Consider the following 24,254-nt stretch of genomic DNA (forward strand, 5'->3'; position numbering starts at 1 on the left):
ATTGGCATTCATTCCGCTGATTTTTGCTTTCCTGCGTTTTTCTGGCCAAGAACATTTACGTTAGCCTCTTTTGTAGGGCAATATTGAACGCTCAATACGCATACATTGACCAAATTCTACTTTTAATTACTAATTAAACATACGGGCACACTTCTTCCTACTAAAAGGGAGCCAATGGCGTACGGTGGTTGAAGGTAAGCCAACCTTGCTAAATTTACTCTCCTAAAATAAACGTTTAAACACACATTGCGTTTCCCAAACATGAAATGATGTGAGATTGATACCCGTTATTGCAACACGTCAAACAGCATGTATTTTGATCACCATATCGCTTTATTTCACTCCAATTACCTTTTGTGATGGGCGGGTTTGAGGGCAACACTCCTGCAAAGTAAAGTTGTAAAAGCCATTAAAAGCTGACTGCTAGTAAAGTTAAAAAAAAACAAAAGTTAGACATTTCGTAACTGCTGTGGTCTCAGATCACTGGGGGACATGGAATGCCATGGAAAGACTTTACGGTCATAGTGAGAGATGTCTGATATGCAGTCGTTTCACTGTCATGGAGCTCATTGAATTTCGACGCAGCTCCAATTATGAGGCGGTAGTTTTACAGTTCTGTAAACTTCAAGCACGGTACTAATGATATTGTGCAACCAATACCTCAATCAGCTTTGTAAAGCCAGAATATTTGATACCGCTCTACTATTGACATCATAATGCAGGCTGTCACAAAAATGCATTATTTTTTTTATTTTTTTTGAGAAATGAAGATTAAAAAACACTGTATTCATTTGGAATATTAACAAATAATATCTTCAATATGATTTGCAACATTTGTGATGCAAATGTTGATGCGCTTTGCAAGCTTCTCTTGAACTCGATGCGTTAAATCAATATTGCTGTCATTTTGCGCACATTCACTCTTTATCCCTTCAATCAATTGTGTTGTATCTGTGATTTTCTTCCAGTACATTTTCTCCTTTAGCGTACCCCACAAAAAGAAATCAAAGGGGCCAAGCTCTGGTGAATGTGGAGATCACTCCACAGGACAAAGCATATTGAATATTCCATGAACATATTTGATCCGTTGAAGGAGAAAAAAATAGATAATGAAGCCCTGTTCATCGTGGGCCATACATTTCAGAGCTGCCCTGCAAAATCCCGTGACACGGAGATTTACAGGAGATATAGATTGCTCTTACACACGTAAAATACATTGATACCTAAACACACTTAAACTTGTTAAAAGACACTTTTCAAAGTATTGCTTAGTGCCTGTTCTCACTCTCTTGCGGACATGAAATGGGAGACGATTGTATAACATCACTTTGAGGAAACGAAAAGAAGGCTTTTCGCCAAATAAGAAGCAAAGTGTGCATGCTTCAAGCTGTTTATTTGGTAGTCCCAGTTGAAGTTTACTGTAAAAATAACAACCAAAAGACAATTAAAGATTGCATTTTTAAGTCCTAAAATGCTCAACCAAACCTTATTTATTTTTATTTTTTATACTAATTCCGCCTAATGCTAATGCTAACTTATACTGCAAAACGCCATTGATGAGCTCATGGAACCGTTCCAGGAATTCTAAACCTTCGAACGTCTGCCACTTTAACACACATGGAGCAGCAACACATACAAACAGAGCATACAACAATACTCACTGGCATATATTCCCTCTGCTCTGTCGGAGTATTACTGGAGGTTACTTGGGTTAATTCTGCTGCATCGACGTCTTGCGGAGCCAGTGTTGCCTGGCGTATTATACTGAAGGCACGCAAGTGAGTTGGGACTTGCCCGTATACTGTAAACGCCCATGAAAAATCGATTGCTAAAAAAGTCCGCGATAAAGTGGAGCCGTGAAAACAGAATTGTGATCTAGCGGGGGAACACAGTCGGTGATATTTCCTTTTGAGTCCAGATCTTAGGAACATGGTTGGTGCGCTCATCATGTCGCGACTTCGTGAATTTTGCTTTTTATTGGTTCGTTTGGCAAAACAGTCATTCATTCATCCATCCCCTGATTTTTTTGAAATGAGTTTTGAAAAAGTTTTTTTTCTGTATATAACCTTTATTTCTTCAGGTGAGCACATTGGGAACAGATTCTCATTTGCGATGCTGGCCTTGTCGCAGACAGCATGAAAATGGTTGGAAATCAACTCGATGTGGTCTTTCATTCATTCCTTTTTCACAGGACGCTTTCTGTCGCTGCATGCGGGTCTTTGCTGCAGTCATGTTGAGCAAATGATGGCGCTGACCTTTTGTCTCAGCAATTTTACTTGGCACGGGATATTGTGCTGACTTTGTGCTTCGCTTCTCCGCACACAGCCTGCAGGGGTCGCCGGCAACCAGTCGATGTCCTTCGGTTGACCTCTCGGGGCTCCCCGCAGCTCCACCGCACGCGGTCATGAACCCCCTCCGGCTGCTGCGCCCCCTGCTGCCTCCTCTGGCCTCGCAGCGCCGACGCGCCCGCACGGACGGGCCCGCCGTCGGCCGGGAGCGTGTGGAGGTATTAGGCCACGCCTACCCGTGCGACGACTTCACAAACGTCACGCCGAAGATTCTGGCCAAAGTGGGCCGCGACCTGCACAACCAACGGCATCATCCTCTGTGGCTCGTCAAGGAGAGGATCAAAGCTCACTTCTACAGGTGCCACCTCCCTCCGCGTTAACTCGTCGCCAGTGCCGCCACTGTGTGCTGCGTGTGGACCAAGAACTAAATGTGTGGCAATGTGACGAGATTCGCCAAAAATGACTGAATGTCCAAATGTCTGGCGGACCTGGGAAGCTTTTTGTAGGATATCGCCGATGGAAAATCGGGTCTAAAAAAGGCCTCCAAATTCGAGTAAACAGCAGAACTTGATTATTCCTCAACAAATCTCCTTCCGTCTGCTACTCGACTAAGCCCTTAGCCGGTTGGCTGACAAGTTCCCGTGAAAATATCCACCAATCAGCTTGTACGGTTCTCCAAGTCAAAATGATTGGGACGTTTTAAAGGGCGTCACTTGCCCTGAAAACTCCTCTTAAATAGCAGTATTGTTGAAAAGGGCAATAGAATGGATTATGAACACGAATGTCAATTCAAATAAAAAAAATTACAATATAAACATGCAAATTCAGACGTTGCCGAACAATAGCAGTGAATTGAATACATAGAATAAAAGCTTTATGAAATAACCAATGATAAATAAAATGATGAAGATTAAGGCAAATTTGGCTCCAAGAAAGTGGAGCGAAATTTGTTCCGTTTCTTCTTAACACAAGTACTCCCGTAACAGTAAGAAGTATGATGCATTCCAAGTATTCCTCACAAGTGCAATTGATCCCAAATGTAACGCGTTCGTAGCCGCCTCTGCTAGGGCTTAAATCCGAGCGCGGCTGTGCCGAGCTTCATGAGCAAGCAGCCCAACAGGACACGTGACAAACAATAGCAATGATCATCGCAGCACTCCTGATGGCGTGACGTGATGTTGTCAGTTTGGCGTTGCCGCCGGCGGCTGGATGTGCCAAGTCTTTTGCCGAGTCGGCAAATGAAAGCGCCAATGGAACATTTCAAAGCGGTTGAGTCTGCCGTTTTGTGAACATGGACGCTCCTCTTTGTCAGCAGCCTCCTCTCGCGTTTAACTCTTGCCACATTTACGCCCCAAGAAAGCAAACTCGTTCGGAACATTTTCTTGTCAGTATAAATGATATCTGCTGTTGTTCGATTTTGGTGTTTTTCGTCAGCGCTTACGCGGCTCGCTCGGGCGACCCGCTGTTCTCGGCGCACGACAACTTGAGCCCCGTGGTCAGCGTGGAGCAGAACTTCGACAGGTCAGCAGAACGTCCGCAGCTCGGCGGCAACCCGAGCTCCTCGTCCGCTCTCCGACTGACTCCATTCCTGCGAATGTTGATTGCTCGACAGCTTGCTGATCCCGCCCGACCACCCCAGCAGGAAGCGTGGAGACAACTACTACCTGAACAGGTGAGCTCCCGCATCGCCCCGCCCCTTACCCACGATGCACACGCGCTTCCCGCCCGCCCGCTCACCTCGGCCTTCCAGGAACACCATGCTCCGCGCTCACACGTCGGCCCACCAGAGGGAGCTGGTGAGCGCGGGTCTGGACGCCTTCCTCCTGGCCGGCGACGTCTACCGTCGGGACGAGATCGACGCCAGCCACTATCCCGTCTTCCACCAGTTGGAGGGGGTGCGCCTCTTCTCCAACTACCAGGTAGCCAAAGAAACAACAAAGAGCGAATGAGACCGAAGCCGCGTATCCGTCGTTCTGTCCATTTTCACTCCCAAATTGAAAAATGCTCTCATTGTTTGATGCGCTTTGTATCTATTCTGTATCTATCTATTTTTCATCATTCCATTGTCGGCTCAGATCAAAAATCCAAACGGGCCACGAGTTTGATTTGATTCTTGTAATTGGTCGGGCAAAAAATCGACCAAGCGAAAATCTTGGTAAGTTGGGTGACTCCTAAGTCGGGTATGAGTTGTCGCCTCGACCCATTTGCGACCCGACAATCGGGACAAATCCACTCGTACCACACCTCAGACCGCACGATGATCTTTTAGGATCAGCTTAGAAGACAGAAGAGAGTTCCTCGGTCAGGCAGGGGCAAAATCGGGATTATTTTGGGGGCTACCCGGCCTTAGTTACAAAAAAAAAAAAACATTTCAAAATTTCATTTGGAGGTTTTCGACTGCCAACCGAAAATGGAAAGAAGGAATGATACACAGATTGGAAAGTTGCGCTCCGACTTTTGTGCTCAGCTCTTCTCCGAAGTTCCCAATGGCGAGGATCTGAAGATGTTTGAGGCGGGCGGACGCAGGACGCCTCACAAACAGGAAGTCCACAGTCTGGAGGCCGTCAAGCTGCTGGAGTTCAACCTGAAACGAACGCTCGGCAGACTCGTCAGGCATCTGTTCGGAGAAGGTCACTCCCCGCCCGCCCGCCCGCCCGAAGGCCCCGTCTCGCCTTTCTCACATCATCTTCATCTTCCTCGTCAGACTTGGAGGTGCGCTGGGTGGACTGTTACTTCCCCTTCACTCATCCCTCCTTTGAGATGGAGGTGCGTTTCCATGGCGACTGGATGGAGGTGCTGGGCTGCGGGGTCATGGAGCAGCAGCTGCTCAACTCTGGTCAGAACACGCACACACACATCTCGATGCGCGTCAGGCGAGGCAATGAACTTGGAACTTAGATCCCACGTTGTCATGCAGATGGGTGAAGTTGCACTTTTGAACTGAAACATCTAAGTGAAGAACGTTTGGAGACGTCACGACGAGACATTCTTGATGTTGTATTTTATTTGTTCTTTGGTCGTCGTAGCAGTTTTCCTATGATGTCATTATTGTACGCAGTAAGTAATATTTCTTGGCGTCATAATCAATCACAGTGTGATTGCTTCTCTGCTAGATCACAGGTCTTAACCCCACCCACAAACACGCCTACTTCAAGTGCACTTCCTGCTAAATAGTTTGCGATTGTGGACTTTCTGCTAAATAGTGAACTTCCCGTTGAACGGTGGACTTCCTACTGATAGCTGCTGTGGAGCTGTACGTGTTCCTTTCTTCTTACTTGTGCTGCCTGTTCCCACCAATCATTAATAATTTCAGACAGAGAGAGAACACCATCACACACACCCGCAGACTCCCCCCACCCGCACATCGCCGCCATGACGCTTTTACTCAGGCCAGCAAACGAGTGGCGAGAGAGAGAGGCCAAAAATAGTTCAAAGACGCTCACACATTCATTTGTACGCGCGCGCTGCACGAGCGTGTTAGGAACCGCGCGCACTCACACCACCCCTACATATCCACTGCGGCAGTGTGGCCGGTTGCCGTGGTAACGTGCCACATTCAGCACCCCCCTCCTCTTTCCCTCGCCATCCGATATTTCTGGAGCGCTGGAGACAATAGAGTGCGAAAAAGTGAGAGAGCACCAGAATGACGGAGGGGGGGGGGGGCAACAGGGGACACCGGTTGGCGTGTGTCTTATTTAATAGTGTGAGCGCCATATGTGGCGCCTGAGGCCCAGTGTGTGTGCGTGCGCGTGGGGCGCCGAGGGGCTTAGTGGAGGACAAAGGCGAGCGAGGGGCGGGTGGGTGGCGAGGTCAAGAAAGGGAGAAAGAGGAAGTTGGGAAGGCGAGGAAGGGGCCGTGACGGATGGCGGAGGAGAAATTAAACGTCTTCATTCATTCACTCTTCAGCTGCTAGAAAGATTTTTTTTTTCTTTTTATTTATTCATCATCATTATTCCCACAACACACACGCACACACACACTTGTGCTGCATGCGTGTGTATGTAGTATGCATGTTTTTGTTCATAAAATATGAATGAGTATGCGTGAACATAAAACAAGTGTGTGTGCTTGTGTGTGTGTGTCCCAGGCCCCCCCCGCCCCCCAAACATATGAGACTTGCTAATGGCCACGCCTCCTTGCCAAAACCTGATTTACACACACTTCCCATGGGACAAGAAAGAGGGGGGCCGGGGCGCACGTGCCGGTGGGATATTGTTTGCGCGTGTGTACGTGTGTGTGCTGTGAGTGAAATCTGATTAAAGTCGTGTTGGTAACAATTAACAGCCTCTCAAAGCTGTCGCCCCGGACCCTTGGGGGTTAGGGGTGTGCGTGCGTATGGATGTGGTTCAGGTGCTTGCTTTGGCTCTTAATCCCCCTCCTGACGAAATCGTGTGACAATCCTGCTGTCATTAAGCGTCAGTTCATTTTTCAAGTTCAAATTCTTCTTGTGATGAGTCATCTTTTTTTCTCAGCGGAGGATGGAGGGATGACATAAGTGGAAAGGATGGCAGAGGGGCAAAATGAAGGAGAGATGACAAGCAAAGAAGCCAGTTGGAGGGATGATAGCGCAGAAGAGAAAGGATGGAGGGATGACTGGACGAATGATCAGAGGAGGACAGGTCGAAGACGGGGACAACAGAGGAGATGAGATGAAAATTCGTTACTCCTCACTTTTCTCCTCCTCCTCCATGTTTCCAGGCTTCTCCTGAACCCCGAACCCCTATGTGACGGACAGCTCTCTTTGCCCGCCCTCCCTCCCCCATCTGTCTCTCTTTTGATCCCAGCATTCCTCCTCCTTCTCCTCCATCATCCCTCGCTCTGTCTGCCTCCCTCATTCCCACTGATCCCACTGGAGACAATGACTGGTGGCCAGCTGGTACCCGCGCACACACACGCGCGCACGCATTCACAGGGGGCCTGGGGTGACAGCTTTGAGAGGATGTTTATTGTTACCAACATGACTTTAATCAGATTTTACCTTCTCGACACACACACACACGCGCACGCACACACACATTGTATCAGCATTGGTGTCAATGATGACCAAAACGACGCGACATGGGGAATTATGGCCACAGTATAAATATAATCTGAGCACAAAATGCAAATTTGTGGCCACAAAGTAGATGTGATGTGTGCACAGAGTACAAATGAATAATATTACGATCATTCACGGACAGACGGGTCAGCAAATCCAACGCACCTGCCCTAGAAACGGTAAGGCAGAGAACGTGGACTCTATTGGAGTTCCGCGTTGGGCGCGAGGTGGCGTGTTGACTTCCAGTCCCCAAATAAACGTAAAAGAGAGAAACGTGTTCAAACTCCAAGCCGCATATGAATTATTATTAATATATTGGTATTTTGTGTGCGCATTATACCTGTTCCCGTAGCCACAAAATAGCATATAGCAGCTCCAATTTAGATATTTTCAGTGCGCACATTCGAACTTTAGTGTGACCCCAATTGAATGTTTTTCCCACATCATGTGCATCTCACAGTAAAAAATAAAATCCTCTCTAAAATAACACTGAAATGGAAGCGCAGTTCAGTGTGTGTGTGTGTGTGTGCATGCGTCTCGGGGGTTTCCGAAGGGCACAGCAAACATTTGTTTGTGCAGCGATCCGTCTCAGCAGGCCGCTGTGGTCCATAACAAACAGTGGGAGTGGGGGCGGAGCTTGGCTGTGTCTGCGCACACACACACACACGAAACCCTCAAAACACCTGATGTCTGATGCAGACTTTTGTTTTGGTGTGATGGGACACACCAGTGGTGGTCCATTGACGTCTAGGGGGCGCTATATCTCACACCGCTGGCACAGTGTCGGTACGATGCTGGCATGTACGGCTCAGATTGTTTCGCGTTGCTTCAAGTGTCACAGAAGACCAAAATGTTGTTGACCTTTTCTTCTCGTCACGAGGGTTTGCGGCTTGGCTGATAACTTTGGGGGGGGTACGCTAGTGGATCTGCTGCAGCTCCGCACACCTGTGGAAAATGCCTTCGTCTTCAATCACGCTAACGTGTGAGGGGGAAGGAAAAAAACAAAACCACGTGAGCACGGCAACAACATGCTAACTGCGCACAGGAAGGCCAGAGATGAGATTCCAGCCCTGAACCTCTAACTGTGAGACAAATATGCTGACGACTAGGTCACCGTGCAGCAAGACGACATTATGTCCTCTCCATTAGCGTTAGCATTAGCGTAGCGTGTCTCCGTGTTGTAGAGGAAGCGGCGGTCATTACGCCGCTTGATGTTGAGATTCATAAATAATCCAACGTGTCTATAAATAGTCTTGTTCTCACGTGCGTTTAGCGGTGAAGGCTTCCTGGCGTGGCACAAAGCGCCTTCACACGCCACCGCAGACGTCGCGGCTTCTTTGAGGCCGTCATGTTGTCGTGACGGCAGAGAGACTTTGACACACAAAGGCTTCTGATTACATCATCATCATCTTCATCCTCATCCTGACACCGCGCAGCCATTTTGTCTCAAGTTCGCCGTTGGTCACGAGATGCCAGCACTCACTGGCATCTTTGTAGATCGGGGTGGATGGAGAGACAAGCCACGCTACACGTCATGCTACATTTGACATGTCCTGTTATGTGAGCGTTGCTTGTAGGGCTGCAACTCACGATTCTGTTATTTTTAAAAATTCCCATCCCGTCATTGTTTCAAATGATTGTTTTCCAAAGCGAAAGTAGATGTTTGCAGGTGTCTTATTTGGATTCAACATAAAAATAATCAGTCTGCAAACATGGAGGACAACAGAAATCGGAGATGATTTACAGTTGAGAGGCTGCAATTCCGACGATTTGGAGAATTGAAGTTAAACGAGTTAATCGATTATCAAAATGGTTGTCCATTTACAGTATTTGATCATCAATCAGTTGTGTACTTGTGGGCTCAATTTTTGTGTTTTGGGCCTGAAGTGGCACTTGCTGCTGGTCATGTGACCAGCGTGTCGCCCTCCCGCACAGCAGCCGCGGGAGCAAACCACCACGACACCTGTTGTTGGCATCATCGGCATCACCGTCGTCATCCTCACCTCCCCGTCATCTTCATCATCCCTCTGTCAGCATCATCGTCCTCCTGTCGCATTTGACGACGTGCGCGTCCATTTGCGCAAGACTGACTCAGCTCAACTGTGTGTGTGTGCGTGCGTGTGTGAGCCTCGTCACATGACTATTAGAGTGGATGTGATGAAGACATCAGCGCTTGTTAATCACTGCCAGTCCTCCACGTTAACATGGATATTGGAATTCAACAGCCGTCAATGGCAGTGAATGAGTTTGATGAAGACGTCAGTGCGTCTTAATGAGTGTGCCGAAGACGTTTACCTCAGCAGCGTTTAATGTCACTCCCGGGACGCGCTGGGCGGGCGGGCGGGTGGGCGTACCCGGTAAAAAACAATGAGATGAGATGATGATCAAGACAAGGCGAAGTCAAAGCATCTCTCGGGCACCGCCGGGAAGAAGAACGAGGGAGAGGAAGAGGCGAAGATGGCCTTGCGGCCTTTCTCCAGCAAGGTCGTGATGAGGACGGTGAAGGTCGCGGGCGCCTGTTGAGAAGGACAAACAAAAAGCAGGTGTCACATGAGCACATTTGTGGCGTTTGTTATTGTGGACAGGTCGTGAAGGTAGAAGGACGGCTTGTTTGTTAGCGAGCATGTAGCAGCCGTTTTGTCTTTATCATGTCTCGAGGTGCAAAATAATCCATGAATCAACAACTAATCTATTTTCAAATGAATCAACAAATATTTTGATAATCATTGAGAGAAATTCTCGGAATTTCAGTACCCCGCCTCTCTCTCAAAATCAGGTGGGATCGGCCGCGCTCACCCGCGACCTGTCATGAGAGAAAACGGACGCAAGCGTCTGCACACGCGTGTTGCTTACACGTCTGGTTGAAGCTCAAACATTCGCCGAGCTCCTGGAGGACGGCGGCCAGATGGTAAGGCGGGCGAGGCTGGCTGGCGGCGAACAGGATTTCCTTCTGCCGCAGCTGTTCTGACGCATCTTTATCCACTTTGTCGTCCGCCGAGGATGCCGTTTAGGCGCCATATGCGCACGCTGCGGCCTTAAACGCCGCTTCCTGTCACACGGCCGGACGGCACGGCAACAGGACGCCACTTCCGGTGCGCGTCCTGAAGACATGATGATGATGATGATGATGAGGAGGAGGAGGAGGAAGAGGGGACTCAGGCGATGTTTGCTTTCTCATGAAAAGAGGATTGATGGCAGCGCAGTGGAATAGCGTTTATGTCGTCTGCCTGACAGTTGTGAGCTTCTGGGTTGGAATCTGATCTCCGGCCTTCTCCTGTGGGTGTGTGGACGTTCAGTCCGTGCTTGTGTGGATTTTTGGAGCCAGATGAGCAGGTTATCTAATTTTGAAGACAAGATTTGGCGAACGTGATTGGATGCTTGTTTGTCTCTATGTACCATGACAGTGGCTGGGGACTAGTCCATCGTTTGTCTATAGTTAACGTTTTGGACGGTTGTCCTGCTGCAGAACTCTAGCGTACTTCATCCTGAATTAACGAATTTATGCTTGAACTTCAGGATTTTCTGATGGAGAGCATAATTCGTCCAGGTCCTGAAGGAGAAAAGCAGCCCCAGGCCGTCAGACTGCCTTGACTGTTGGTTTGATGATTATTTTTTGGCAGTGGGGAGAGTAGCCGAATACTGTTTCAAGTCATCATCTGTCCTGGAATTTCTTTGGAAGGTGGCATTTTGCTGCAGCTTCCTGAGAGCTTTTGGCTGACTTGATTTTTGTGAGAGTTTCTATTGAAGTGATTTCTTGATTGAACAGGTCTGGAGGTCATGAGGCTTGGGTGTGGTCAGTGAAAACGAACCAATAGATGTGATTAGCGGCAATTGTTTCTTGATTGAACAAGGGCTTGATGAGTGACTTTTTGGATCTATTTTCATCGCAAAGCTCCTTTCGAGAAGCCAAAAGTCTCTCTGTCGTCATGACAACGTGACGGCCTCAACAATGACTTTTTCTTATAAGGTCGGGTAAGTTTGGCTGCATCGTGGACGTTCTCTTCATCTCCTATTTGAATTCGTTTGAAGCTCTCCAAAGCGGGGGAGATGGTTTTTCACGGCACTGTAACCGGCTGACATGTTGTGTTGCTGTTGTGTTTTTGTGTTGTTGGCGTGGTGCGTTTTGCAGCAGGCGCGGCCGACAAGGTGGGCTGGGCGTTCGGACTGGGCCTGGAGCGTCTGGCCATGGTTCTGTACAAGATTCCCGACATCCGAATGTTCTGGAGCCAAGACGAGCGCTTCCTCAAGCAATTCCGCGTGGACGACATCCATCGGGAGGTCCGCCTCCAGGTAGGCTCGGCTCTTTCCCGTCACGCGCCGCGACCGCGTTTCCCGGGACGCGTGGCCGAGAGGAAGATGAAGACGAAGGTGAGCTGGTAGCGGTTTTGATGAAACGGCTCCCGGGAGGCTCGGCGGGGATCACGGTTCATCTCCTGCCCGGTGGCGGCGCCTGCGGCCGCACGGATGGCCCGATACGCACCTAATCGACCGCAAACACGCGCACACACACTGAGCAGCACCTGCGCCGCCCTTCTTCTCCTTCTTCCCCTTCTTCTTCTTCTTCTCCTTCTTTGCTACTTAAGCAAGCAGCAGATATTTTGATGCGGCACATGGTGACATCTCTAATGATGAATAATGCCGATACGAATATTCATGAGTGTGAATGCGGAGATCCTCTTCTGGTGGTCTCGTAGAGGGTGGCCAAATTGTTTCGAATCACCAGCCAAGGAAAATAGCTCAGCATTCATGCCGTTTATTTTCAAAAGGATTTTGTTAACAACAAATCCTTTTGGTCCCGATTTTGGAGCGAAACGTCTCATCGACGAGGACGAGGCGGGCCGGATCCGGTCCCCGGGCCTTGATTTTGAAACGGGCGTTCGAGGAGGGCAGCTCTGCTTCCCAACCTCGGAGGAGAACAAAAGCCACCTTTTGTTCTTCTTTTGACGACGATGACGTGCGTGCGTGTGTGTTGTCAGGCGCTGAGCAAGTATCCTCCGCTGCGCAACGACATCTCCTTCTGGCTTCCCGCTGCGGGCGAGCCGGCCTTCCACGCCAACGACTTCTACGAGTTGGTGCGCGCCGTCGCCGGCGACCTCGTAGAGGAGGTCGCGCTGCTCGATGACTTCACGCACCCCACGTGAGTCAGCACGCACGCACGCACACACGCTGCAGAAGAAGGAAGGAGGAGACAAATGGGGAGGTGACATTTTGAGAAAAGTGTGCGCGTGTGTGTATAGCGGGCGAGGCTATTGATCAGGTTGGGCACACTTCCGTATGTCCGTTTGATTTTCAAAGTGGACAGATGGGCCAACTCATTCATCGAAAAACGTGTACGTTATTTGATTTCAATGATGAAATCATTCATGAAAATGTGTGACAGTATTATCCATCCATCCGTTTTCCACACCGATGGTCCTCACGCGGGTCGCCGGCATGCTGCCGCCTATCCCAACTGACTTTGGGCGAGAGGCGGGCTACACCCTGAACCGGTCGCCAGCCAATCGCGGGGCACATAGAAACAAACAACCATTCGCAAATTCAGTGTTTTCGATGAACCTAGCATGCACGTTTTTGGGATGCGGGAGGAAAGCGGCGGGCCCGGAGAAAAGCCACGCGGGCGCGGGGACAACATGCAAACTCCACACAGGCCAGGTCGGATTTGAACCCGCAACCTCACACCTGTGAGGCAGAGGTGCTAACCGTGCCGCGTTATAGTATTATTTATAATGACTTCATTTTACAAATGAACAAACTGTAAAACTTTTACCAATCTATTTACAATTAATAAGCGATGTTCCTCGTGATAATGTAAACGCTCAATGGACGAGATGGGTAATTGTCAGTGCGGCACGAGTAGCGCTAGTGTTACACGGGCTCCCTCTAGTGGTACATGAATGAATCACTGAATTAGACACACACGAAATTTAAAAATGAAAAGACATTTGAAAGAAGCTCGTAGCTGTGAATACAGCCTGTTTAAACAATTATTTTTGGTAAACCTAGTACATTTTTTACTTTTCTAGTATAGTACATTTTGCAAGTACAGTTCAACCGTATTTAATTTACAAGTACATTTGCATTTCATTTTTAACGTACAGTTTTTATTCAACTTTTATGTGTAATACATTTTAATTGACTAATTGTTATTTAAGTAGTTTTTTTCTATTTTCTTACAACTAAGCACAGTTTGAACTTAAGCTTACTTTTTCTCAGTTCGGATGAACACTTGGCTTACTACGTGATTGTGTTTTAAATGTTGGCCGTTACGGTGCTACGAGGAGGGCGAAGTATTTTGGGAGCTGCGACTTGTCCTCAAACGTTTGAGGACCATCGGACTAGAAACGGACGGACGGACGTGTGCCGATAGCGACTAAACGTAATCGAGTGTAACATGAATGGAATCGAGCGTCGATGCAGATCAGCTAACGAGCTGTTAGCCGTGATTGGCCGACACGCGACACCGCCATCTCTGATCACAAGTGCGCATCCCTCTGGATCACGTTGCAAAAGATGGACGCCCTTACGTCTGCTGTCGCACAGGCACGCACACACAGGAAGTGTTGACTTCCTGTTGTGACAGGAAGTCATGAAAGTGGGCTTGTTCAAGCTCAAGTGGAGCTCTTAACGAGCAATTAACACGCAGCAATTGCCTGCTTCATTATTCAACACAGCGCGCGCGCACAAACACACGCACGCCAATCACAGGACAAGGAATGGATCAGCCCCACCCCCTTGACACTCCCAACTTTATTTCTATTGGACGCAGATGTGCGCTGTGATTGGTGTGCTTGTGTGTGTGAGTGTTTGTTTTGCTGTGCTCGTGCGCGTGTGCGTGTCTATTGATTTTTATTGGGGGGTGGGGGGGAGGGGCACACGTGGACAGGATAATGGAGATGCCAATTATTGAAGACATTCACATGACTTACAGTACATTATCCTCGTTCACTGTACGTGCACGTTTGCGCGTGTTGAATAATCGAGCGGGGGCGAGCGAGACGCAGACTAAATGAGGAGAGAAAGTGGGAGCTGTCGATCGTGTCGTGCGTTGCAGGAGCGGGAGGCGGAGTTTGTGCTTCCGCGTGGTTTACCGCCACACGGAGCGCACGCTGAGCCAACAGGAAGTAGACGCGGTCCACGGCGAGATCCAACGGCGAGCCGAGACGCAGCTGGGCGTGGAGGGACGCTACTGAAGCCGTCGCTTTATAAGGTACGCGCTCACGCGACCATGACGCGTCGTCCTCAGTCGCCAAGAAAACGGAGCCCAATCAGGAGGTCCGACGCTTTGTACTTTGTACATCTTCTCAAATGCGTCACTTTGATGATTTAGATTCTTTTCATAATCCTGTTGAACATTTTGCATATGCCGCTGAACTTGCTGTCCACCCTGTCGTTATTTGCGACCGTCCCTTTTCAGAAACCCTCGGATGCCATCACGACCGCCATTTTGCCTTTCTGCAATGGAAGCCGAAACAACTTTGCACTTGTTTGGTCATTTCATCCTATTTTCTATGTAAACGTGTGTTGTCAAGCTGAACATGTCCACGCCGTCATAGTAAGATATCACATGATTATAAAACTTTTCAGAAATGGGAACGCCCTCACGGAGCTGCCGCCAGGCTAGCCATCGGTGCTAATCAGCTGCTAGTGCCATGTGCGCTTGGAGGAAAACCGCTAGACGATAGCAACTGGATGCTAATGCTCTTTTCCTTTCTCAGTTTGAAAAAAAAAAAAAGTTTGTTGTGAGCTCCGGTGTTGCTAATAAACTGTCTCCTCTCATCCGCGGGATTGCGATGATGTCAACTTTACAAACCAATGAAATCTTTCAAAATAAAACGTCACCAAGGTAACTAACACTCAGTGTTTTGTATTTGTATTTTTTTCTCCCCTCACACTTCTGCGACCGGCAGCACGGTGAGCGACTGGTTAGCGCATCCGCCTCACAGTTGTGAGGTTGCGGGTTCAAATCCGGCCCTCCCATGTTCTCTGCGCGGGTTTCCCAAAACATGCACGGTAGGTTACTTGAAAACTCTAAATTGCCCGTAGGTGTGAATGTGCGTGAGCGCGAATGGTCGTTTGTTTCTGTGTGCGCTGCGATTGGCTGGCGAGCATTTCAGGGTGTACCTCGCCTCTCCCCCGAAGTCAGCTGGGATAGGCCTCCAGCACGCCCGCCGCCCGCGTGAGGCTCCGCGGTACGGAAACTGGACGGATGGAAATGGATGGACTTCTGCGACCAGTTGTTTCAAGTTTCACGTAGCCTCACCCGCTGCAGCCGTTCGCATTTTCCCTCGCTCGTTTGTCGGTCGTTCTCCGCCTTAGTGCGCCGCCTCGTTCGAGTGCCGAACATGTCGTCGTCTCTCACTTCTGAGCTCTCGCTGTCTCGGTCGCTCTCGGCAGACGGCCGCCTCGCGCCGAGCCGGGGTCCGCTGGTTTTTTTGCCGGCCTCCGTCGCGTCCGCTTCGCTTGCTCGTTTACGAAGTGAGGCGTGCGCTCTTCGTGCCGCTCCGTGTCCGAAGCGCCCGGAGATGACTTCCGTTGTCATTTGGCGTTTTTGAACTCAAATGCAAGAGGAAGATTGGAATCTTCATCATGATGAGGAAGAGGAAGAGCGCTCCATTGCCACCACAAGCAACAGGAAGTGGAGCGCAGAGACGTTTGAAAGCGGAGACCGCCTTTCAACTGTCGCCTTTAAGCACAGAGCTAGCATTGCGCTAATGCTAAGGCCAGCTTTTTTTGTCTTCATTTCGGCGGTGATAATTGTGTTGTTTTTCTTGAGCGGCTGTCTGTCACGCCAACCGGCAGCATTTCCCGTTGCCAAGACGACCCGTGGAGGCGTCAGCCGTTGAATTTCACCTCTGGTGTGCGCGTGTGTTGCCGTGGTAACGTGTCCTCCATTTTCCAAGCTGCTGCCGAAGGGGGCGGGGCTTGTCTCGTGTTTTCCAAAGAGGAAGGTTGACACGAAGCTTTTCGACGTCCTGCCGAGCAGACTTTGCGTTTCCTGTCCAGACAGGCTGCAGAGGGGCGTGGCTTTCTCTTTTTACTACAAACGCGCTTTTCCTCTCGAGCGACGCTGCTGGAAAATGTCTGCCGATAAAAAAAAATAAACTGGAAGATTTTGGCATCGCCAATGTAAACGCTTTGTTGTTGTTATCGCTTGATTATTGATAGAAAGTGGACATTTGGACACACTCAACCGGATGAGTGTGTGTGCGCGCGTGCTTGCGCTGAGCTCATCTATTTCTTATATTAACGACTCATCTCCCGCGGACGGGAACGATGCGAACGCATCGCGGATGGTGTGATCAAGAAGAGGTTCCACTTCATTTGGGGGGAATTCTTTGATTTCACTTCAAACAAACACTATTTGATATGCAAATGCAGCTTCTGTGTTCATGACAAATTGATTTAAATTGTGCACCTTCACATCGTGCTGCAGTATATATATATATATATATATATACTTTTGAAACAAAAGTTGACACTCATATATATATATATATATATATATATACTGTTCGATGTAGTTAATATTCCTGAAGCCATCAAATGCATCGAGTTTTGCTATTCCTTTTATTTATTAATAGAAAACAATGCAGCTTGACAAGTGAGGATGATCGCTTTTTTTTTTTTTACATTATTGTGTTGATATTAAGTGAAGTGTCTTCGTGTTATTTGTCTTTCTTTTGCTTGATTGTCTTTTGCTGACATTTCCCCCCCTAAGAGTCAAACATTTTGCCGTCTTCACTCGCTCTCGTTTTTTTCTTGTGTCTCCAAACGGAATCCCAAATGTTGATCAATTTATCATTGTGATGATTTGGATTTTTATTTTTGCATCAGCACTTGCTTTTCAAATCGCTCGATTAATCGTGCTTCCCTTCACTTTAACAATTTGACGCATTGGTGTTTTTTTCCGTTGTCAAAAAAAGAAAAGTGAGATTCTTCTTATTATTATTACTGATATGACTATGAGGGGAGCACGCCGCGCCTGGGCGTCGTCGTGAGGCCAGAAGAAATCTCGCGGGATTTCCCTCATGAATATTTAACGAGCGTCTTTCTTCCAACAGGCCTTAATTGCGTCTTCAATTATTCAGGAGGCTCGCTCCCTTCCAGGAAATAGTCGGCACCCTCCCAGATGGGAGCCGCTCCACTGAGTCGTCATCGTTCCAAAAAAAAAAAAGACAAACAATCTCATTTGTTTTCAATTGAAATGCACAAAATGTATTATTATGTCAAAGAAAACCTAACAATGTGTCGTCTGTGCTCGTGACATTTTTTTCCACGAAACCCGAACACGTCGGTATACGTGCGCGTGCACACCAAGTGAGCTTCGTGAAACACCCAAAAAGAAACATCAACGGCGTACGGCAAATGACGTCACCGTTGTGCCATGATGACGTTGGAATTGTTTTCGACTTGATTGAAAAGAACTTCGTTGATTCCCGTTTCGTGGTAAATATTGCTCGTGTGATTATTTCATAAAAATGGTGGCTGATTGTTCCAAAAAATAAAATACAAGTGGAAACATTTGCCTTTTGGTCTTTGGCCAGCTGAGTCCTCATCTTCATCTTCATCCATCAATACCGGATGAGCGTGTGCACTAGCTCATTAATAATCAATGTGTGTGTGTGTGTGTGTGTGTGTGTGAGAGACACGTGAAAAAGACACAGTGATGTTGCAGACTTCCTTTCAAACAGTATTGTTTTATTTTGCACTAAATCATTTTCTCATAATTCTATTTTCGTTAAAAGTGGAATAAAGTTTTGATGATAAATCTTTTTCTTAGGAATATTTTCTCTGAAGAATGCATCAGAAATCCTTTTTGGAAGGATTTGTAAAAGTTGCGAGCAAACAGACAGAAACGAACAAAGACATGAACATTTATTATTATTATTATTATTATTATTATCTCTTATTACTTGTTATTTATTAGAACACAACAGTCTTGATTTAATAATGAATGGTTATTGATTGGTCGGAGCTACACTGGCCGTGATGTCGTAGTGGTATTGCTTTTTTGTTTTTCGATTTTTTTGCCGCAATCACAAACACAACAACGTTAACGCTAAACTTTCTATTCACGTACTATTAAAAAATTAAAATAACAAAACTTCTGGAACATTTCAGGAAACCAGCACAAAATAACCTTGAGTCTTTCCTTCACAAAGTCTTTGCTAAATGTTAGCTAACCTGGAAGCACGCGCACTGGGCGTGAAACACTAAAACGTTAAAACACTAACCGTTAAAACGCTTCAGTGTGAAAACACTAAAATGTTAAAACGCTGAAAGTTTGAACAACTAAAACGTTACAACGCTTAAGCGTAACAAAAACGTTAAAACATTAAAAAGCTAAAATGTTAAAACGCTTAAGTAAAAAAAAAAAAAACAACATTAAAAGGCTGCTGTTACGCCACAACGCGATCCTAACCAAATGCCGTCAGCTGACGTACGGCCAAAGTCGCACATTTTCATCGTAACGTCAACACTTAGCTCCAAGCTAATTACCGTTAGCCGCTCAAATCATCAACAAAGTCAGTTGGGTGTTAGCCATGTTTAGAAAACATTTTCAACCAAGACTTTCACGGACGCAACTGGACTCCAGCCAGCGTCAGCTACGCTCGTGTCAGCGCAAAGGCGGCCCGCTACGCTGCGCTCGGTTTGTCGGCCGGAATGGCGGAAGCCGACGTTTGTGCTCATGTCCTAAAAAGGGTGAGGAAGTGACATCATGCAAGTCGACAACACTCACTGTCTGTCTGCGCCTTGAAAAAACATCGGTTGCGTTGGGACTCTTTCACTCGTTGCCTCCGTCGAGCAGGATTTGTATATTGTGGCCCGGAATCGTTCCCGAAGATGTCCACTAAAAGTCCTTTTGTAGCCATCGGGCAGTGTTCGATTCATCGTTTCAGCCCTCGTGAGCGATTGGGGAGTCGAGAACGAGTCAACGATTCCGAAAGCAGCGACTGCCTTCGGAATCGTTCGCTCGTTCCCCGATCACTCTATGATGTGTCATTTTTAATATCATTGGATCAATAACGGTAAAGACATGTCTTTACCGTTTGCTGTCCCAAATGAAGTTTCTGGATTGGGACATTTTGTCAAGATGCTAATGACATTTTGAATACATGGGATTTTTCTCCTATTTCTTAATATACCACTTTTCTAAGAAAACTAACACAAATGCATCTCAGTGTCCAAAGAGTTGCTGTTGTTTTTGTTTGGGTTTTTTTCCAAATATCCCTCAAGCTGTCTTTAGCGTTAACGCCACAGGAGAGAGCCTCAATGCACCAGCGGGATCTGGGATGAGGCAGCCATTTTGAAGTCACACAATCACAGATAGCAAAATAAATGCCGTTATTTCTCAGATATTGACGGATATGTATGAATTTGTGAAAGTGTCGGAACTATCGCGTGTCTTTACCGTGATACCGTTATCATTTCTGCACTTGTATCCACAGAGTTTGAAGGGCAACGCGTGCAAATTGTGCAACTCGCACTAGTTTAATCAAGCCGTTTATGTCTTTAGCATTATGCAAATAGTGAGCTTCAATGGGCCACCGCCGTTTGCTCCGTCAATAACGATTGCTTTTACTACCAATGCCGCAAATTTTTGAAAATAGGACTTGAGGTGGCACGGGAGTCACTTACACACAGAAAACAGAAGCGGCATAAAACTAAAAAAATCGCTAAATAAGAATTGGAGTGCGTTTACCATTATTGATCCAATAATTTGAAAACGACACGTATACGCATTTTCTGTCGTTGACTCTATAGCTGAAACCATTTATCGAATACTACAAGGAGACTTTTATATAGCGGTGACGATTTAGTAACTCGTGAGGGATTCCCAACACAACCCCAAAACAAAGAAAAGAAGCTAGCTCCTAAGTTAGCAAGCTAGCTGCTAAAAGTATTAGCCTTGCAAGTCATTTTGCAGGGGAACAATTTGCCGAATATTCCGCCCTCCCGCTCGACCCGTGATGGCGTTTTAAGAAATTCCTCTGGCGTGCCATCCAAATGTCATCAAAAGTTTCAGCAAAGGGTCAGCAAAGCGTCTTGGCGGCCGTGTGATTGGACGACGCGCCTGGAAGGCAATGTTGAGGATAAAGACGATCCGGTGCTTTCCCGTCAGTGGTTTTCCTGTTGATTTTTTTTAATTTGTGTTGTTGTTGTTGTTTTTTGTCTCTCTTAGAGGGCCAGCAGCCAGGTGAGCAGGCCGGGCAGCGCCGCCGCCAGGAGCGGGCCCGCCGGGCCCCGGGCCGTACCCCGCCCGGGGTGGGCGCCGTTCCCCACGGCGCAAAGTTCAAACAAACTCCCGCGGAAATCCAGACTGCGAGATTCCTCCTTGAGTTTCTCCCAAAGGTCGCTGGCGCCTTCCTGGCAGTCGGACAACGCCGTGCTCGCGCACGAGTGGAAGTCGTTCCAGTAGCTGTCAGGACACGGGGTGGGCGGGGGGGCGGGCATAGAGGACAACACAACAAGGGAGGGAAAATAATCAATTAAAATAACAAATAGAGGTTTGATTTGACGGCCATATTGCCCGTGCAGCAGTCGAGGGACTACTGCCGCAGCTTAATGAGGCCTGTAGCTCCGCCCACTGGCCACCATGTGACCAATGAGGCGTGCACAATGTGACCTTTGACCTCGGTAATTAGAGTGTGTGTGTGTGAGGGGGAAGCCACGCCCCCTCCCCGCTGTGATGAAGCTGTCACCCAAATCAAGTGCGTGTGTGCGTGTGTGCGTGCGCCATCTGGAGCGGGCGTGTCAGCCCGACAGGCGTCCCTCATGGAACGTGTCCGGGTGTCACGGAGGACACTGGCTCCGCCCAACAAACAGTCACTTTGCAGCCACACGGGGCGGGGCTTATCGACACGCCCAATTAGCCACATTGCTCGAAGATCATCACGGTTACAATAATTATGTTGTCGTTTTACGTGCTCAACATCAAAAGTATTCATCGCTACGGTCATTTAAAATGATAGCAATAAAATGCTAACACATTTGTGTTATTTCAAAACTAGCATGTGTATGTTAATAAAATACATGTTTGTGTTCACATTAAAAATCCTAACATGTTTGTGTTAAAAGATAACAAAATTAAATGCTAACGTAGAGTATGAAATGCTATCATCTTCATGTAAAGTTATACATTCATAAACTGCAAACATTTATTTTCTTACATTGCTTAAACATTTAGTTTAATAAAATGCCAACGTTTGCTTGATTAGAATTTAGTTTTAACAAAATGCTAACATGTTAGTTTTGATAAAATGATAACATATCAATTGTAATAAAATGCCAACTTTTGAGTTTGAACAAAACGTCAACGTGTTCGTTTTAACAGAACGCTAACATGTTACTTTTCCTAAAATGCTAACGTGTTATTATTGATCAAACGCTAACATGTTAGCTTAAACAAAATGCTCCCATGTTAGTTTTGTCAGTCCAATGCTAGCATGTTTATGGCTGCAGTGTGCGTGTGTGTCGTACGTGCAGATCTTGTTCAGGTTCTGCTGGTCGTCGAGGTCCGGGGGGTAGTTGGCCATGTTGTCTCCCAGCTGCAGCAGACAGTCGGAAAAACCCTTGAAGACGGCGTCGCAGTGGGCGGAGCTTACCAGCGCCGTCTGCAGCAGCCACACTGGCAACGGCGACAAACAAAGGACATCGGTGTCGGAAACGCGACGTGACGTTCGTGACCATGTTGCCGTTGCCGTGGCGATGTCGTGACGGCCCGCGGGCCAGAACCGGCCCGTCGGGTGGTCCAATCCGGCCCGTGGGGCGAGAGAACACGTGACCTGCAATTTGCAACGGAAGTAACTGTTGTCGCTAATTTCGTCCACTGGCATTAGCTGCCGCTGACGATTGGACGCCTGATATCGATGCGCGGAAGGCTGAAAGACGAAACGTTTCGGGAGCGAAGGCGGCGTACGCTTGCTGGAAAATGCCGCTGCGCCAAGAACGAGGCGCTCCTCTCAAGCGGCAGTTTGGATGACATTCCCGGATGCGCGCGCAAGGGATTTCTGTGCTCTTAGAAAAGCTTTGGAGATCCGCTTGGCTCTGGAAGTTCCACACGGGGGAAATGAAAAATCGGATTCCGTCGGAATGGCACTCATTGTCGCCAACAAATATAGCCAAGATATCGTTCATATGATTTGCAACAAGACAAGAATCAATACATGGGAATATTTCTTTCTTTTCATTTTTCAGAACTTGAGATTGACGAGGAGGAGGACGTCCGTGTTCGGACGGTTGAGGCTCATGATGATGTCATCACGGTGCGACATCCGCCCGTGCAAAGACTCCGGGCGCAATGACGTCATGTCGTCAGCGCGCCAACGTTTCTCTCAACTGGACTTGATTGTTGTGATGTGACTTTTGCTCAAGTGAAAGACACGATTAGCGTTCCTATGGCTTTTCTAACTTGATTCTCGCTTGTCGAGCCCGCAGAACAATTGTTAAGACAAACTGAACATTCCTAAAATGTAAAACGTTCGAAAAGATGTTATATTGATTTGTCTGGTGACGTCAGCTTACGGCAAGCTGCATGAATATTTACACATTGAAATGCATATCATTTCGCGACGCGCATATTTCACGTGCACTCAATTTCCATTTTTGGATCGAACAAATGACAAATTCTACTGTTTGATCTTCATTTTTCTGCCCTCCTTTTTACATTTTTTTTTTGACACAATGTTCACATGTTCTTTCTGTCAATTTGCTTTCTTTCGCTTTTTCTTCGTGTGCACGTGGAGTCTTTGTCACGCGCACGCGTCCACTCACACTTTCCTGCAGCGTGCGTGCACGCGACACACCCACCAAACACACACGCGAAGAAAGAGGAGCTATTGGCACAATCACGTGCGCGATGTGACTGATTTCGTTTCCTTCCAACGAAATCAGAGCCACAAAAAAACAACGAAAGAGTTTGCCCGATCAAATCGACGTTTTAAGAACGATTCATCATCAAATAATAACAATGATGTGCTCTGGATGAAAAACGTACGAGCAATTTGTAAGGTAAGGGGGAGAATTTCAGCTGTGTAATTTGAATAATAGGAAGAGGATAATAATAATAATAATAATAATAATAATGAGGAGGAGAAGATGAGCGTACTAGAAAGACGAAAGAGTGCGCGGTCACGAGCATTGCCACGAAAAAGAGCGTGCTCCGTTTTTCACACGCACGCGCACACCTCCACACACGTCGCGCTTATGCAACAATCAGATCAGATCATAATAACGACAACAACGTGAGAAGATGAAGCCAAATAAGAATAATCGCGCGGTCCACATATTAGACGGAGCCCGGGCCGCGCGTGCGCCCATTCTGCGGGAAGGCGCGCGCGTGCCTGGCTGCAAATGACATCATCTTTCTTCCATCTGCTTTCGTTTTTCAGCATTCCTTCTTTTCGACGCCCACCCACCCACAAAACCGAACAATTAGGACTGCGTTACGATTCTTTTCAGCGGACTCTGCGCGGCCTCGATGTCACGCGCACTCCCCCGCACACGAAAGAGCATTCGAGTGCGACGCACGCGCAAAATGGCACTTTGGCACAAATAAAGTGCAGAAGGAGGAAGAGGAGGAGGAGGAAGAGGGTAAGGGGGGTGGGGATCCCCCCGGCCGCCGCACACACTGTGCTGCTCACGTGCCAAACATCGAATCGAATGTGGAGAAAAGCCATCGTGGCGCGAGCGGCGCAAGATCGTCCCGAAGATCAGAAGGAGAAGAAAGTTTCGGCCGAGCGGGAGATTGGAGCTCGCAACTCACCAAAGTGAAGCGCCAGCACCAACGCGAGGCTTCCCGCCATCCTCGGTGGACGCGCACGCACGCACGGACGCGCACGCACGGACTGACGCCGCAGAGGAGGCGCGCAGTCCCGCAAAGTCACACGCACGCGCACACGCTCCTCCCCCTCCTTCGCGCACGGCGA

At 47.8% G+C, this 24,254-nt stretch overlaps 2 protein-coding genes and 1 long non-coding RNA gene across 5 annotated transcripts; 2 read left to right on the top strand and 1 right to left on the bottom strand.

Annotated features, from left to right (window-relative positions):
• Positions 1 to 18: 18 nt before the first annotated feature.
• fars2 (phenylalanyl-tRNA synthetase 2, mitochondrial) lies at positions 19 to 15,179 on the top strand. 3 transcript variants are annotated; one of them, XM_061758472.1, is made up of 11 exons: positions 19 to 194; positions 2,326 to 2,646; positions 3,723 to 3,809; positions 3,901 to 3,960; positions 4,039 to 4,207; positions 4,756 to 4,918; positions 4,993 to 5,124; positions 11,459 to 11,616; positions 12,303 to 12,463; positions 14,378 to 14,533; positions 14,741 to 15,179. In XM_061758472.1, the coding sequence occupies exons 2-10, from the start codon at positions 2,405 to 2,407 to the stop codon at positions 14,514 to 14,516; spliced, it is 1,311 nt and encodes a 436-aa protein (XP_061614456.1). In that variant the 5' UTR covers positions 19 to 194; positions 2,326 to 2,404; the 3' UTR covers positions 14,517 to 14,533; positions 14,741 to 15,179. The 3 variants fall into 3 exon arrangements, with proteins under 3 accessions (XP_061614456.1, XP_061614455.1, XP_061614454.1); XM_061758471.1 differs by having other exon boundaries at positions 21 to 194; positions 11,456 to 11,616; positions 14,911 to 15,179; XM_061758470.1 differs by having other exon boundaries at positions 23 to 194; positions 11,456 to 11,616.
• On the top strand, positions 5,131 to 7,813 carry LOC133470285 (uncharacterized). The gene is made up of 2 exons (XR_009785946.1): positions 5,131 to 5,345; positions 6,761 to 7,813. It is a non-coding gene; the product is annotated as an uncharacterized LOC133470285 (long non-coding RNA).
• Positions 15,180 to 18,003: 2,824 nt separating the features above from the next.
• nrn1a (neuritin 1a) lies at positions 18,004 to 24,250 on the bottom strand. The gene is made up of 3 exons (XM_061758814.1): positions 24,092 to 24,250; positions 21,808 to 21,955; positions 18,004 to 20,746 (listed from the first exon to the last, which is right to left on the bottom strand). Exons 1-3 carry the CDS (start codon positions 24,129 to 24,131, stop codon positions 20,506 to 20,508), a joined length of 429 nt encoding a protein of 142 aa, XP_061614798.1. The 5' UTR covers positions 24,132 to 24,250; the 3' UTR covers positions 18,004 to 20,505.
• Positions 24,251 to 24,254: the final 4 nt, after the last annotated feature.

Source organism: Phyllopteryx taeniolatus, chromosome 20 (genome assembly GCF_024500385.1).
Source record: "Phyllopteryx taeniolatus isolate TA_2022b chromosome 20, UOR_Ptae_1.2, whole genome shotgun sequence".
Taxonomy (NCBI): Eukaryota; Metazoa; Chordata; class Actinopteri; order Syngnathiformes; family Syngnathidae; genus Phyllopteryx; species Phyllopteryx taeniolatus.

What these genes read in the sequence shown, in the direction of transcription:
- fars2 (XM_061758471.1), top strand. Translation starts at nt 2,405, where the DNA reads ATGAACCCCCTCCGGCTGCTGCGCCCCCTGCTGCCTCCTCTGGCCTCG. An exon ending in GCCTCTTCTCCAACTACCAG is followed by an intron (nt 4,208 to 4,755) that starts GTAGCCAAAGAA and finishes TTTTGTGCTCAG; the next exon opens with CTCTTCTCCGAAGTTCCCAA. An exon ending in GCAGCAGCTGCTCAACTCTG is followed by an intron (nt 5,125 to 11,455) that starts GTCAGAACACGC and finishes TGCGTTTTGCAG; the next exon opens with CAGGCGCGGCCGACAAGGTG.
- nrn1a (XM_061758814.1), bottom strand. Translation starts at nt 24,131, where the DNA reads ATGGCGGGAAGCCTCGCGTTGGTGCTGGCGCTTCACTTTG. An exon ending in GGTGCTGGCGCTTCACTTTG is followed by an intron (nt 21,956 to 24,091) that starts GTGAGTTGCGAG and finishes CGCCGTTGCCAG; the next exon opens with TGTGGCTGCTGCAGACGGCG. An exon ending in AACCTGAACAAGATCTGCAC is followed by an intron (nt 20,747 to 21,807) that starts GTACGACACACA and finishes GTGTCCTGACAG; the next exon opens with CTACTGGAACGACTTCCACT.